The sequence below is a fragment of the Portunus trituberculatus genome, chromosome 6 (genome assembly GCF_017591435.1).
Source record: "Portunus trituberculatus isolate SZX2019 chromosome 6, ASM1759143v1, whole genome shotgun sequence".
Classification (NCBI taxonomy): Eukaryota; Metazoa; Arthropoda; class Malacostraca; order Decapoda; family Portunidae; genus Portunus; species Portunus trituberculatus.
The window spans coordinates 9,683,362-9,700,612 of record NC_059260.1 but is presented as its reverse complement, the minus strand read 5'-3'; the positions used below and the strand labels follow the sequence as shown (position 1 = coordinate 9,700,612).

General features: G+C 40.1%; 1 protein-coding gene across 1 annotated transcript in view; it reads left to right on the top strand.

The window, feature by feature from the left end:
- The window catches only part of LOC123518598 (putative transcription factor SPT20 homolog-like 2), a 298,506-nt gene that overhangs the window by 119,479 nt on the left and 161,776 nt on the right, over positions 1 to 17,251 (top strand). Inside the window, 1 exon segment of the mRNA XM_045279496.1 lies at positions 15,752 to 15,859. Coding sequence (XP_045135431.1) covers positions 15,752 to 15,859 — 108 coding nt within the window.

The window sequence follows — 17,251 nt, the reverse complement described above, 5'->3', positions numbered from 1 at the left end:
CTGATGGAATATATCTGGATTTAAAAAAGGCCTTTGATAAGGTACCACACCAGAGACTGATCTGAAAACTTGAAATGGTAGGAGGAGTGCATGGCAGTTTACTAAAATGGATGGAAGACTTTTGGTAGGAAGAGAAATGAGAACAATAATTAAGGACAGACCATCAGAATGGGGCTTGGTGGAGAGTGGAGTTCCACAGGGATCAGTGTTGGCACCAGTAATGTTCGGTCTACATAAATGACATGGTGGATGGGGTGTCCAGTTATGTGAGCCTATTTGCAGACGATGCAAAATTGTTAAGAAAAGTGAGATGTGACAAAGATTGCGAACTACTCCAGGAAGACTTGGACAGAATATGGAAATGGAGCTGTACATGGCAAATGGAGTTCAACACGACAAAATGCAAGAAAATAGAGTTTGGCAAGAGTGAAAGAAGAATCAGGAGTATGTACAAGATAGGAAATGAAGACATAAAACCAGTCATGAAGAAAAGACCTTGGGGTGACAATTACCAATGACCTATCGCCAGAGAGACATATAAACAAAATAATTGGAGAAGTATTGAACTTATTGAGGAACATAAGAGTGGCGTCAGATATTTAGATGAAGAAATGATGAAGAAAATAATTACTGCAATGATAAGACCGAGGCTTGAATATGCAACAATACAGTGGGCTCGAACTTAAAGAAACACATAAGGAAACTAGAGAAAGTAAAGAGGGCTGCAACAAAATGGTGCCTGACTTAAGAGATTTGACTTATGAAGACAGACTGAAAAGAATGCAACTTCCGACCCTGGAAAACAGAAGAGAAAGGGGAGACCTGATAGCAATATACAGAGTGATGATTGGCATGGAAAAATGGATAGGGAAGATCTGTGTATGTGGAATGAAAGAATGTCGAGAGGGCATGGGAAAAACTAAAATGGCCACTTATAGGAGAGATGTGAAAAATATAGCTTCCTCATAGAAGGGTGGAAGCATGGAATAGTTTAGACGTGGAAGTGGTCAACAAGGAATATTCATGATTTTAAGAAAAGCTGGACATTAATAGATATGGAGACGGGACAACACGAGCATAGCTCTTTTCCGTATGTTACAATTAGGTAAATACAATTAGGTAAATACACACACACACACACACACACACACACACACACACACACACACACACACACACACACACACACACAGAGAGAGCAGCAGAGGAAGGACGCGATACGTCGTGAGAATCAGCTGATCTTCACTACCTTTGTTTGGGTTTACAGTGGCCTGGGCGATAAGTGTGGACTCATTTTTTTTCATGAATACAGTGTTAAATAATAATGAGTGAGAAAGATATTCCATCTAAATGCAGGTATGTGACAAGGAAAGAATGAAAGCTGATGATGACAATGTTGGTGAGGGAGGAGGAGAATTTGAAGGCTTTGATACGGCACAAACTTCACTATTTGATAGAGTCTTAACTATCGAACGTAAATTAGATAAATTGATAAAGGAGAGTATGGGAATGAAAGAGAATGAAGAACAGGATAAAGAGCTCCAGAAATTGAAAGAAAGGATAAAAAGAGTGGAAGAAAACGAAACTAGGCTAAGAACCGAAAATGAAGAATTAAAAGTCCAAATAGCGAACTATAAGAAATTGATGGAAGAAGGACTCGGTAAAGCCGAGAAAGAAAAAGAAAAGCTAAAAGATCTAGTTAACAAAGAAGAAGAAAGAGTACAAGACATGATTAAAAAAGAAGTACAAGCATGGAGAATCCAAGTTAAGAAAGACAAGGAATCATTTCAAGAGGTATTTCAAGAACAGTTAAAAGAAAGAGATGAAAATATGACAAGCAAAATGATATGTTCCAAAATATAGACCTAAACAAGAAGGAAAGAAAGATTGGTTTAATGCAAGATGTGCTAGGGCAAAGGAGAAACGAGATGGAGCATGGAAAAGGTGGAGAAGAAACAGAAATCCAGAAAATAAGGAAAACTTCAAAACAGCAAGAAATGAATATGCTAAGGTGAGAAAGGAAGAAGAAAAGAACTATGAAAAGGACATTGTGAAAAATGTAAGGAACAACCAAAATTGTTCTACAGATTCATAAATGGAAAAATAAGACAAAAAGAAACAATAGAAAGGTTAAAAGGAGAAAACGGAATGGTGGAAGACCCAAAAGTATGGCAGAACTGTTAAATAGTAAATTTCATGAGGTCTTTACTAAGGAATCCAAATTTGAAAGACCACAGGGTAATAGAGAGACTGTCTATATGAAAGAGATTAAAGTAACCAAGCTTGAAATAAAAAGTTGATGACGGAATTGGATGAGGAAAAGGCAATGGGACCGGATGAAGTCTCAGGCAGAATACTGAAAGAATGTAGGGAAGAACTAGCAAGTCCAATATACAACATCATAAAATGCTCAATAGAAAATGGAACAGTGCCAGTGGAGTGGAAAAGAGCTGAGGTGGTTCCCATATATAAGAGCGGAAGGAAGGAAGAACCTTTAAATTACAGACCGGTATCACTAACTAGTGTAATATGCAAGATGTGTGAAAAAGTAATAAAGAAGCAATGGATCGAGTTTCTTGAAGACAACAAAATATTATCAAATAGCCAATTTGGTTTTAGAAAAGGTCGGTCATGTGTGACAAATTTATTGAGTTTCTACTCTAGAATAGTTGATAGAGTACAAGAGAGAGAGGGATGGGTTGACTGTATTTATTTAGATCTAAAAAAGGCTTTTGATAAAGTGCCACATGAAAGATTACTATGGAAGTTAGAGGAGAAGGGTGGCTTAAAAGGAAGCACATTGAGATGGATGAAGAATTACTTAAGGGGGAGAGAAATAAGGACGATAGTTAAAGATATGAAGTCCAAGTGGAGAACAGTAGACAGCGGAGTGCCACGGGTCAGTATTGGCACCAATACTTTTTCTCGTATATATAAATGACATGCCAGAGGGAGTGAACAGCTACATAAATCTGTTTGTGGACGATGCGAAACTGTGCAGAGTCATTAAACAAAAAGAGGATTGTGAAATACTACAGGAAGACTTAAACAAGATCTGGAAATGGAGCAAAAAATGGGAGATGGAATTCAATGTGGACAAAAGCCATGTCATGGAAATGGGAAAAAGTGAAAGATGACCAGTGGGAATCTATAAGATGGGAGATGGAGTAGAACTAGAAAAAGTAAAAAGGAAAAGGACTTGGGAGTGACAATGGAAGAAAATAATCAACGGTTAGCCATATTGATAGAATTTTCAGAGAGACGATAATTTGCTAAGGAATATTGGAGTAGCATTTCACTATATGGACAAGGAAATGATGAAGAAATTGATAAGTACTAAAATAAGACCTAGATTGGAATATGCAGGAGTTGTGTGGACTCCCATAAAAGAAACACATAAGAAAATTAGAGAGACTACAAAAATGGCTACAAGAATGGTTCCAGAATTTAAAGGGATGGCATATGAGGAGAGACTAAAGGCAATGGATCTACCAACCTTGGAGCAGAGAAGAGAGAGAGGATCTGATACAAGTTTATAAATTGATTAACGGAATGGATGAAGTGGATAATGAGAAACTGATCCTGAGAGAAGAATATGACTTTAGAAGCACAAGATCGCATAGTAAGAAACTAAGGAAGGACGATGTCTGAGAGATGTTAAAAATTTAGTTTCCGCAAAGATGTGTTGAGACTTGGAACAGTTTGAGTGAGGAAGTGGTATCAGCAAAGAGTGTACATAGTTTTAAAGAAAAATTGGATAAGTGTAGATATGGAGACGGGACCACATGAGCATAAAGCCCAGGCCCTGTAAAACTACAACTAGGTAAATACAACTAGGTAAATACACAGATTTAGAAAAAAAAAAATATAAAATATAGACCAAAAAGAGAAAAAGAAGAAATGAAATCAGTCAAAGACCTACTGAAGAACCTAAACGACGAAGATAGGCAGAACTTGGAAGAGGAAGTAGAAGAAATAAACAGAATGGGACCATATCAAGAAGGAAAATGAGACCAATTAAAATACTACTAAAATCACAAGCAGCAACAGAAGAAATATTATATAGAACAACAAAACTTAGAGAAACAGAAAGCTGCAAGGATATCTATATAAAGAAAAATAGAAATGAGGAAGAAAGGAAGAGATACAATGAACTGGCAGCAGCAGTAAGGAAAAGAATAATGAAAGGTCAGAAGAGGAGAAGAAGGCATTTTTGGAGAATTCTAGGAGACAGGATAAGGAAATGGTATATAAACGAGAAGGAAGAGAAAAAGTGGAACAAGTTTAACTAAAATGATAAAGGCAAAAGACTAAAATGATGTATACGAACATAGATGGGGTTTTATCAAGTAAATTAGAATTAAGAGATTACATAAGGAAAGAAAATCCAGATATTGTATGCCTGGCTGAAACAAAACTAAATAAGGCAATCAAAATAGACTTGGACAATAGGTATAATGTATGGAGAAGAGACAGAGTGGGTAAAGGAGGAGGAGGAGTCATGATTATGTTAAGGAAAGAGATAGTGATAAATGAAATGGAATGTGGGAAGGAAAAGCAGAAGTATTGTATATTAAGATGCATATTAATAAAAAGAGATAACAATCATTGTAACATATGTGCCACCAAAACAAATTCATGGACCAATCAAGAATATAAAGACATGATAGATGACACAATAAGGAGTCTAATGAGAATCGTTAAAGAAAGGAGAAAAGTGATATTAGTAGGAGATTTCAACTGTAAAGAAGTGGACTGGGAAAATTATGAAAGTGGTATGGGGAAGAAGCCTGGGAGAAAGATTCTGAACCTAATGATAGACAATATGATGGACCAGAGAGTAAAGGAATGCACAAGATTCAGAGGAAATGACGAGCTGGCGAGATTGGACCTAGTTTTACAAGGGTATACAAATGAATGATGATATAAGATATAAGTGCCCATTGGGAAAGAGTGACCATGCAATATTAGAAATAGATATAGAAGAGGAAAGGAAGATAGAGACGATTCATACAAAGGAGACCGATTAAATTACAGAAAGGCTGATATTGAGAATCTCAAGAACTATTTTAAAACGTAGACTGGGAGGAGATGGAAAACTCAGAGACAATGCAAGACAAATATAACTTATTTTTGGAAATATACAAAACAGGAGTCAGGAATATGTCCCAAAATATAGACCTAAAGAAGAAGGAAAGAAAGATTGGTTTAATGCAAGGTGTGCAAGGCAAAGGAGAAAAGAGATGGAGCATGGAAAAGGTGGAGGAGAAATAGAATCCAGCAAATAAGGAAAACTTCAAAGCAGCAAGAAATGAATATGTTAAGGTGAGGAAGGAAGAGGAAAAGAACTTGAAAAGACATTGTCGAAAAATGTAAGGAGCAACCAAAATTGTTCTATAGATTCATAAATGGAAAAATTAGGCAAAAGAAACAATAGAAAGGTTAAAAGGAGAGAACGGGATGGTGGAAGACCCAAAAGTATGGCAGAACTATTAAATAAAAATTCCAGGAGGTCTTTACTAAGGAATCCAAATTTGAGAGGCCACAGGGTAATAGAGAGACAATCTATATGAAAGAGATTAAAGTAACCAAGCTTGAAATAAAAGAGTTAATGAAGGAACTGGATGAAGAGAAGGCAATGGGACCGGATGAAGTCTCAGGCAGAATACTGAAAGAATGTAGGAAGAACTAGCAAGTCCTATATACAACATCATAAAATGCTCAATAGAAAATGGAACAGTGCCAGTAGAATGGAAAAGAGCTGAGGTGGTTCCCATATATAAGAGCGGAAGGAAGGAAGAACCTTTAAATTACAGACCGGTATCACTAACTAGTGTAATATGCAAGATGTGTGAAAGAATAATAAAGAAACAATGGATCGAGTTCCTTGAAGACAACAAATTAATATCAAATAGCCAATTTGGTTTTAGAAAAGGACGGTCTTGTGTAACTAATTTATTGAGTTTCTATTCTAGAATAGTTGATAGAGTACAAGAGAGAGAGGATGGGTTGACTGCATTTATTTGGATTTAAAAAAGGCGTTTGACAAAGTGCCACATGCAAGATTACTGTGGAAGTTAGAGGAGAAGGGTGGCTTAAAAGGAAGCACATTGAGATGGATAGAAAATTATTTGAGGGGAGAGAAATAAGGACGGTAGTTAAAGATATGAAGTCCAAGTGGAGAGCAGTAGAAAGCGGAGTGCCACAGGGTCAGTATTGGCACCAATACTTTTCCTCATTTATATTAACGACATGCCAGAAGGAGTGAACAGCTACATAAATTTGTTTATGGATGATACGAAACTGTGCAGAGTTATAAAGCAAAAGGAGGATTGTGAAATACTGCAAGAAGACCTAAATAAGATCTGGGAATGGAGTAAAAGTGGGAAATGGAATTCAATGTGAACAAAAGCCATGTCATGGAAATGGGAAAGAGTGAAAGACGACCTGTGGGAATCTATAAGATGGGAGATGGAGTAGAACTGGAGAAAGTCAAAAGGAAAAGGACTTAGGAGTGACGATGGAAGAAAACAATCAACCAGTAAGCCATATTGATAGAATTTTAGAGAAACATATAATTTGCTAAGGAATATTGGAGTAGCATTTCACTACATGGACAAAGAAATGATGAAGAAATTGATAAGTACTATAATAAGACCCAGATTGGAATATGCAGGAGTAGTGTGGACCCCTCATAAAAAGAAACACATAAGGAAATTGGAGAGGCTACAAAAATGGCTACAAGAATGGTTCCAGAATTTGAAGGGATGACATATGAGGAGAGACTAAAGGCTATGGATCTACCAACCCTGGAACAAAGAAGGAGAGAGGAGACCTGATACAAGTTTATAAATTGATCAACGGAATGGACCAAGTGGATAATGAGAAACTGATCCTGAGAGAAGAATATGACATCCAAGCACAAGATCGCATAGTAAAAAGCTGAGAAAGGAAGATGTCTGAGAGATATTAAAAAATATAGTTTCCTGCAGAGATGTATTGAGACGTGGAACAGTTTAGATGAAGAAGTAGTGTCTGCAACGAGTGTGCACACTTTTAAAGTAAGATTGGTACTAAGTGTAGATATGGAGACGGGGCCACACGAGCATAAAGCCCAGGCCCTGTAAAACTACAACTAGGTAAATACAACTAGGTAAATACACACACACACACACACACACACACACACACACACACACACACACACACACACACACACACACACACACACACACACACACACACACACACACACACACACACGGTAGCTCAGTGGTTAGGCGCTGGCTTTACAAGCCAGATGGATTTGATTCTGCCGGTGGAGATATTTGGGTGTGTCTCCTGTAGCCTGTTCACTGTAGCCCTGTTCACCTAGCAGTGAGTAGGTACAGGATGTAAATCGAGGAGTTGTGACCTTGTTGTCCCGGTGTGTGGTGTGTGCCTGGTCTCAGACCTATCCCAAGATCGGAAATAATGAGCTCTGAGCTCGTTCCGTAGGGTAATGTCTGGCTGTCTCGTCAGAGACTGCAGCAGATGAAACAATGAATTACACACACAGGACAATACATAGACCAGTGTAAGGAACCCAAAAGAAAAATGATTGAATTACCCTGAGAGGTGACATAACAGGGCCCAGAGAAAAGGTGTCCAAATACTGATGAGTAATATCCCTAAGATAAAAAGAAGCAAAAGTGGACTTACTCTTCCAGGTTTCTGCCTGAAACTCTGAATCTCCTTGAACAAGGCACTCATTGCCACTGCTCTAAGTTTATGTGCCTTCACTAGAACTGAGCGCATGTCCACCTCAGAAACATCCTCATGTGCACGCTAGATAACCTGACATATACAGTGGGAAATAGTATGAGGGGGCACCACACGGCGAGGCTCAGGAACAGTTACAAAAAGGCGGGAGCATCTAGAATGACAGTCCTTGGTCCTACGAAGGTACTCCCTGACAGCTCTGACTGGGCATAAAAGCCTACCTTCTTCTGAGTCAACAATGTACTCTGTAACATCAGGTTTGGTAAAGTCGGACTGAGATTCATCACATGGGAGTTGAGTCTTTGCCAGAAAATCATGGGCTCGAGAAAAGTCATAGAAGATCAACCCTTAGAGTGACTAATTTCTGCTGAAAGTCCATGCATTTTGCTAACCTGATGAGGAGATGCTAAAGAAAAAAAAACAAAGATTTTTAGTGGAATGTCTCTAAATGAAGCTAAACGATGAGGCTCATAAGGGGACTTCATTAAAGTACGTAAAACTAAAGACAAATTCCACACAGAAATGCGTGGTGAACAGGGAGGAGCTGACTTGGCAAATCCCTGAAACAGCTGACAGATCCAATTCCTGTGAGATATCTAAGCTAGCCTGATGGAAAATGGGGCCCAAAGCTGAACAGTACAGGCAACCCCCGTTTAACGAAGGTTCACACAACGAAATTTCGCTATAATGAAGGTTTCATTTTACTACCATCTGCTCGTTTAATGAACACAAAACTCGCTTTAACGAAGTTTTATCCAGGTAATTTTTTTTCCAAATTTGAAAGCCCTACCGTATCATGCAAGCTGACAGGCTTTTGAATACATCAGGAGCTGCTGGTACTAAGGCCTGCCTCAGGAGAAATCCTGAGACACCTGTAGAATAAAGATCAAGATCAAGCCTCTCGTGGACAACACAGGCTCTGCCGATACAAAGGCCTGACTCAGAAGAAATTCTGTGTCACCTGTAGCATCAAGATCAAGATCAAGATCACACGCACCACTCACTGCCCAGTCAAAACATAACAGCGTCACCAGCAGCTCATCTTCCTTAGTTCAACTTACCACCAAAACGCCCTGCAATGTGGCCCTAACGTTCCTAAGAAGACCAGGAAGTGTCTTACTCTCGAAGTGAAGCTGGGTATTATTCACAGACAAGAAAAAGGCCAAAAAACTAATAACATTGCTTCCCACCATGGCTTGACTCCATCTACTGTCTACTATATTCAAGTCAAGAGACTCTATTAGGAAGGCTAGTGAGACCTCATTTTCCTTGCAAGCTAAAAGAACCACCAGAACTCGTGACTCTACAATAGATAAAATGGAAAGCCTTGTGGAAATGTGGTACATAAGTTTTGTATGTGGTACCATGATGCGTACTTTGTTTACATTCCACAGGTTGCCAGTTAGTGTATTTCCCGTTTCACTCTCCCTCCCTTCATAAAGTTAAGATCATCAACATTATAAAGTTATGTACATACATACATTAGTGTACATTATAATGACTTAAATTAAACTACCTAAATGTTTAACTTCATAATTTTTACTTTCATTAAACCTTTTACTGTACTATGATGCACTCTCGCTTTGTTTACTCTCAATGGAAGTTCAAATCAGGGGTTAAACTTGTTATAATCGGTTCGCTTAATGAAGTTTCGCTTAACGAAGTGTTTTTAAGGAACGTAACCCCTTCGTTAAACGGGGGTTGCCTGTACATCCTAATGGACGGCAAGGACAAATGCTTTGTGTCTGTCCCAAAGAAAAATAAAAAAGTCTGTTAAGTCTATCACAGAGGCCGAGAGAGGATGACAACCCCTCCACTCCCACCAACCACCCAACCACAGAAGACGGATCACTTTGCCTGATAAACTCTGGCAGAGGACTGTCTGGCCGGAACAACCATAAATCTAGTAGTTTTCCGTGGAAAGCTTCTCTACTGAAGAGATGTTCCAGAGTCTCCACACGTGAAGGTGAAAAGCCCCTGGAGACTTGTGAAAGTGGTGGTGATGAGGCTGGTGGAGCCAAGAGGCCCATGGAGGCAACACTCAAGGATTGCCCACTTGCAGATTTAGAAGCAGAGGAAACCAGTCTACCTGATACCACTGCGGGGCAATCAGTCATGGGAACGCAAGCAGACCCTCTGATCCAAACCAACATCTGACAAATCAGAGAAAAGGGAAGAAAGGTATTCAGATCTAAGCCCTCCTATGGAAAGGCAAACGCATCCTCTTTCCAAGCTCCCGGGTCTGGCAGGAGACACACATACAGAGATAACTGGTGATTTAAGGCCATTGCAAACAGATCCACCTATGGCACATCCCACACCTGGAAGACCTGCCTGCACACTACTGGATGTAGGGTCCACTCTGATCCCACACACTCACGACTGAGGACATCTGCCACTGCATTGTGCCATCCTGGTACAGGTGTCCCTCGGTTAACGATCGACTACTTAACGATATTTCGCTCATACGATCCCTCCAAATTAATCCCTATTTTTTGGTTAACGATCGCCAAAATTGTTAACGATCGGATTGACCATCGCAATCGCGATCGCAATCGCGATCGCAGCGCCTCCATCCACCCGCGGCCCGTGCAGTAAACACACCACAGTCTTTCCCGCTGTTTTGATTGTGCAACAACAACTCTATCACGCCGCTCTAAACTTTTTGTGCTTATTTGTGATCAAGTGAACTTAGTGATGGCTTCCAAGCGACCCAACGATTGTTCTCCACCGGGAGATAAGGCTAAAAATCGAGAAAGAGCATTGGCCTTGATATTAAGTTGAACATTGTGACTCGTCATGAGGGTGGTGAAGGGTAAACTCTATTGCTCGTGCCCTTGGTTTATCTCAATCAACTGTATCAACAGTTCTCCAGAAAAAGTACAAGTGAAGCAGCAGGCCAACCAAGTCACAAACCTGCACAAACACACAACAACTCGTAACAGGGAACCGATTATGGAAAAATTGGAACGTTTTTGAGGCTATGGATTGAAGACCACACACACAGCATGCCTCTTTCTACCCAACTCGTTACTACTAAGGCACTGAGCCTGTGGGAGGACCTGAAACCAGAATTCAACATAGGCGAGACAGTGTCCTTCAAGGCCAGTAAGGGTGGTTTGAACGTTTCAAACATCGTGGAGTCTACACAACCTCAAGGTTAGTGGGAGGCAGCGAGTTCGGATCAACCGCTGCAAACGCCTTCAAGCCTTTGCTTAAAGAGCGATCGAGGAAGGAGGTTATTCAGCCAAGCAGGTTCTAAACTTTGACGAGACAGGCCTGTATTGGAAGAAGATGTCATCGAGAACGTTTATAGCAAAGGAGGAGAAGTCGGCACCAGGATTCAAGGCATCTAAAGACAGGTTAACATTATTGGTGGGGGAATGTCACTGGTGATCTTAAGCTTAAACCATGCCTTATTTACCATTCCCAAAACCCAAGAGCTCTGTCTGGCTATATTAAGGAATATTTGCCCGTAGTATGGAAGGCAAACAAAAGGGTGGATGACGACTGTTATCATGCAAAGTTACGTGACAGGATACCTCTCCAAATTCCTAAAAGAATATGCTGCCCAAAACAACATTGCTAACAGATTTCTCTTGCTGTGTGACAACGCCCCCAGCCACCCAGAGAGCATGAATGACTGGGCAGATAATATTGAGGTCATGTTTATGCCCCAAACACAACTGCCCTCATCCAGCCGATGGACCAAGGAGTCATCGCTACTTTCAAGGCCTATTACCAGCGGCGCACCATGAAACAGCTGTTGGCCTGCATTGACACCCTGACAAGCCGACCATGAAACAATTTTGGAAGGATTATAACATTAAAAGGATCGACAACATCGACGAGTCATGGAAGGAGGTGTCCAAGTCGGCAATGAATGGATGTTGGCGTAATTTGTGGCCTGAGTGCGTGGAACGAAACAGGAAGTCCCTGTCGATGTTACAGCAGTAAGGAAAGACATCGTTCATATCTCCCATAAGGCAGGCTTCAATGAGGTGGACGAGAATGACGTACAAGAACTGCTGGACAGTCATTCTGAGCCTCTCTCCAACGACGACCTCATGGAGTTGGAGAAACAAAATACTTTGGAGGAAATGGAGGAGGACAAGGAGCCTGAAAGAACCCTCTCCGTCAAGATTTTCGAGGAGATTTTAATCATATTAACCAGGCCATACATCTTCTCCAGGAGAATGACCCCAACCCAAACCAAGTAATGGCGTGACTAATGCTATAGAAAATGACATGAAAGTGTATAAAGAACTATTTGAGGCAAAGAAAAGGATGGCAAAACAGACAGTCATCTCATCTTTCTTCAAACCACTCACCGCCCAAGCAACCCCATCCACATCCCAAGCAACCCCATCTACCGATCAAGCAACTCCATCCACCTCCCAAGCTACCCCATCCACCTCAAAAGCAATCCCATCTACTTCCATAGGAGTCATCTCGTCGTACTTCAAAGTTCGTCCTGCTACCTCGAAAAAAACTCCACCCACTTCCAAAACAACTCCATCCACCTCCAAAACAACTCCACCCACATCCAATCTATCCTTCACATCCACCGTAACCTTGAGTGACGATGAGGAGAGCCTGGATGACCCACCCCCACTGGAAAACGTATTCTCTCAAGAATTTGAAGGGTTTGAAGCAGCTGACCGAGTTTGGGTCGGGTGTGGGCATGATGAGATTTAATCCTCCAAGGCCCTGTGTCCTCGGGGCACAAAACAACACACTACGCATATCACATCCACTCCTCAAGGTAAGTACTACCAATTCTAAAGGTGTAAATAACAACTAACAACATAGAAAGTGTCGTTTATTTACGCATCGCGAAATACATGTATGTAGTTGATAATTTCAAATCCCTCAGTTAGCGATCGTTTCGGTTAGCGATCTGTTTTTGGGAAACGTAACCCTATCGTTAACCAAGGGATACCTGTACAAACCTGGCACGAAGAGAGACCGAGCTGTCCTCGCACCACCGGAGAATGTTCCTTGCTCGACCCGACAGAGACTTGGACCGAGTGGCCTCTGAGTTCCATAAATAGGCCACCACTGAAAACCACTGTGCCTTACAATTCCAGCTGAAAGGACTGCTTCTCTCACTGCTATTGTTTTGTCCCTCTGTCATGGGATACAAGTGCTGCACCCACCTCAGGACATGGCCTCGTCTTTGTAAGGTTTGGGTTTGTAAGGCTGTGTGTCTTGGGGAGTGAAAGTTGTTTTTACAGGTGAGGTCATCCTCCTATACTTGGGATTCAGTTCTTAAGCAATAATTAATAATTATGGCCAGTAATATGTGTATTAATAAATATAATTTTTTAATGTAAAATCCATTTTTATCTACATACTTACCAATAATTATTAATTGTAATTGAGTTTCCCTTCCTCCCTCCCCTCTATGATCTTTTAAGCTAGAGGCAAATGAGGGAATTAGTTTGGGAGTAGAAAACAGGCTGGGTGTCTTCTCAAAGAAAACAAGAAAGAGCAACTCAAGTATTTTTGTTTATATATCTTGAGCCGTTAGACATGGTTTAAGCAATAATTAATGATTATGGGTAAGTACTATGTAGATAAAAATGGATTTTACTTTAAAAAATCCTATTTTCCCCTATATATATATTTTCATGATTTAATATTTCCTAAACGTGCTTTGTGGGTCCACCTGGCATTGCAGCCTTTAATTAGGAAGGAAAGAGCATCACCAGCGAGGAACCCGGCTATCCTCCTCTAGATCTGATGACCAACAGACACTCGACTCAGACCTATAGACCTTGGAGCCAGGTGTGTGTGAAAAATGGCGCACTTTTTCAAAACCACTAACTTGTGACTCCAGGTGGAGGCACGTTCCCATTAAAGGGTTCAGGAAAGTGAAAATCTGGTAACAGATTCTGGATAAAAAAAAATGTGTGCTGATTTTTAGGATGAAAGAAGATAGATGACTTGCCACATAGGTATGAAACAGAAGAGAGAGCCAATATTACAAAGATACCAATGGAAGTTAAGAATGATGACAGCAACCTGGAAAATGAACTTGAGGAATCTTGGAGAATAATAATAGCCAGGGAAATCACGGCCATTGAAAATAAAGTTTAAGTCACAAGTAGATGCTGTAGAAACATTAGCAGAGGCGAGTAAACAGATAAGAAAGGAAGAGTACAAATTTTGTTGCCCTTGGCTGGTACTCTCTCTTATTTAAAGACTGAAAAAGAGCTAATATAGTTACAATTAACAGAGGTGGTAAGAGGGAGGATACAATAAATTATAGACCTGTATCATTGACAAGTGTGATGGCCAAGATGTGTGAAAGAGCAGTCAAAGACAAGTCAATGGAGTATTTTGAGACCAGTAATTAAGTGACAGTTTGGCTTTTGGAAGGGATGTTCATGTACAACTAACTTAATATGTATCTATTCAAGAGTTATTTATATAATACAAGAAAGAGACTGTTTACTTGGATGTGAAGAAAGTGTTCAACAAAGTTCCTCAGAAAAGACTTGTGTGGAAAGTCAGGGAAGGAGGCAGCTTAAGAGGAAGATTGCTAGTATGGATGGGGGATTTTCTGAAGGACAGGGAGATGAGAACTGTCATTAGAGACAAAACATTACATTTAAGAGTTTACAGTGGGGTTCTTCAGGGATCAGTTTTGGGCCCAGTAATATATACAATGTACATAAATGATATAGCTGAAGAGGTAGAAACTTACATAAGTCTGCTGATGATGCAAAGATCCAGAAATAGATGAAGGAAAATGAGGACTGTGACTTACTCCAAGAGGGCTTAAAATCTACACATGGAGTAAGAAATGTAAAATGAAATTCAATGCAAAAAAATTATTGGAGTTTGAGAAAAGCAAAAAATAGACCATTTAGAGTTGATGAATTAGGGAAAAAAAACATTCAGAATAGAAACATGGAGAAAAGCTTATGAGTAATTGTTATGGATGATGTATCACCGGGAAAACACATAAGTAAAATTGTTGAGGAAACTTGTAATTTACCCAAGAAAATAAGAGTGACATTTTCATACATTGATGAGGATATGATGACAAAGATTATTGTAACTAGGATACATCTAAGGTTGGAATATGCATTAGTGGTTTGCTCATTGAATCGGAAGGATATTAGAATGCTAGAGAGAATCCAGTAAGCTGCAACAAATATGGTTGCAAGTGTGAAAGACCTCACTTATGAGGAGAGATTGTTAAGGTTGGATCTTATATCCCTGGAACAGAGAAGAAGGAGAGATGTGATTTCAACATTTAGACTAATAAAAGGAATCGACAAGTATGACAGAGAAGAACTGGTAATGCGTGATGAGTGATCCATGATGGGGCACAGGGAGAAACTGAAGAAGGGTACATGCAGGAGGGACGTGAAGAAATTCAGTTTTCTCACAGAACTGCCAAAGCTTGAAATGCATTAGATAAAGAAGTGACTGAAGTGACAATAATACATAACTTTAAGATCAAGTTGGATAATTTTTGGGATAACAGTGACGGAACAGCACGAGCATAGCTGCTATGCTCTTTTTTTATTTTTTTTTATTTACTTTAATTTTACTTTTTTATACCGTGTGGGGTTTACATGGGAATTTACGGGCTAAAAGGGGTACTTTTTTGGGTAACTCCTATCTAAAAGCCCACCTGCTAGGAAACAATTAGGTAAATGTAACTAGCTAAATACACCTACCCTAAGATTAATTTATTAACATGGGCCTCTACAAAGGAAAATGACCCTCACTTACTAGCAGTGTATAAGGGTGAATTATGCAACCAGACTTTGTTTCTTCTGACACACTATTCTAAATTTCTACATCTAATATACTTAGATAGGAATGGTAATACAAAGATAAGTTATTAGTTTGGGTATTATGAGATGGAAAAACAGTAAGAAAGTCTATATGATAATTGCTACAAACGCTGTATCTTGAAAACCTGCTTATCCTCCTGACTTGGTGACATATGTTGATTTTTTCTTGGCAGGCGGTGGCCATTGCTACAGCTGGAGGGGGCTCTCTTGGGGTATCATCGACTGCTTCTACAACAGGCGTCACCCAACACACTCCTCAGAACGTCATCATCGTCTCCAATGTGAGAGAGGGTCTTGCTGTAAGGTCCCCATGTAATGTACTGGTGGTGCTGGACATTGGGTATATGGAGTTGTCTGTGTCAGTCAAAACACATTGAATCATAATATGAAACACTTCTACAATACCTATATTGCTTACTAATACAGTGGTGCCTTACAATAATGGGCCTCACAGTAACAGATTTCACTCAGTAATGGACTGGTCAGACACTAACCATTTTTTTTATACTGTTATGGCAGTTTTTTCCCATTCCCATGAATCCAAAGTTCCTGAGTGGCCATGTGAACAAATTCACATATGATACAATAAAAAGCAAAAACGTTATGCCAGATACCATTGTGACTTATTTTGTTAGTCTACAATTTACAAAACTTGTAATAAGTGGAGAGTGGCTACTGCTTGTCTGTGGGGATCACCACATGGTGATTTGTGGTCCCAGGTTGGTTGGACCTGTGGCCTGTTGAAGCAATGCATATATGCATTTTTGTTTGAATGTTGTTGCAAGATAATGATAATTACACACACACACACACACACACACAACACACACACACACACACACACACACACACACACACACACACACACACACACACACACACACACACACACACACACACACACACACACACACACACACACACACACACACACACACACACACACACACACACACACACACACACACACACACACACACACACACACACACACACACACACACACACACACACACACACACACACACACACACACACACACATACACACACACAACACACAACACACACACACACACACACACACACACACACACACACACACACACACACACACACACACACACACACACACACACACACACCTAGGTAAATACCACTAGGTAAATACACACAGTTTGAGTGAGGAAGTGGTGTCAGCAACGAGTGTGCATAGTTTTAAAGAAAAATTGGATAAGTGTAGATATGGAGATGGGGCCACGAGCATAAAGAGGCCCTGTAAAACTACAACTAGGTAAATACAACTAGGTAAATACACACACACACACACACACACACACACACACACACACACACACACACACACACACACACACACACACACACACACGATGAGCGAATGTAATGTATTCCAACATAAATGGAGTGATATCGGGATTTTAGAACTCAACGATTACTTGAGGGACAAGAACCCAGATATTGTGGGTCTTACTGAAACAAAACTGAGAGAGGGAGAAGACCTGATGATGGTTGGAGAAGGAAATATAATGTTTGGAAAAGAAATAGAGTAGGTAAGATGGGAGGAGGAGTGATGTTGCTGGTTAAAAAGATATAAAGGTGGATCAAGTGAAAGAAGGTATGGGAAAGGCAGAAGTGCTAAAGATCAGAGCAGAA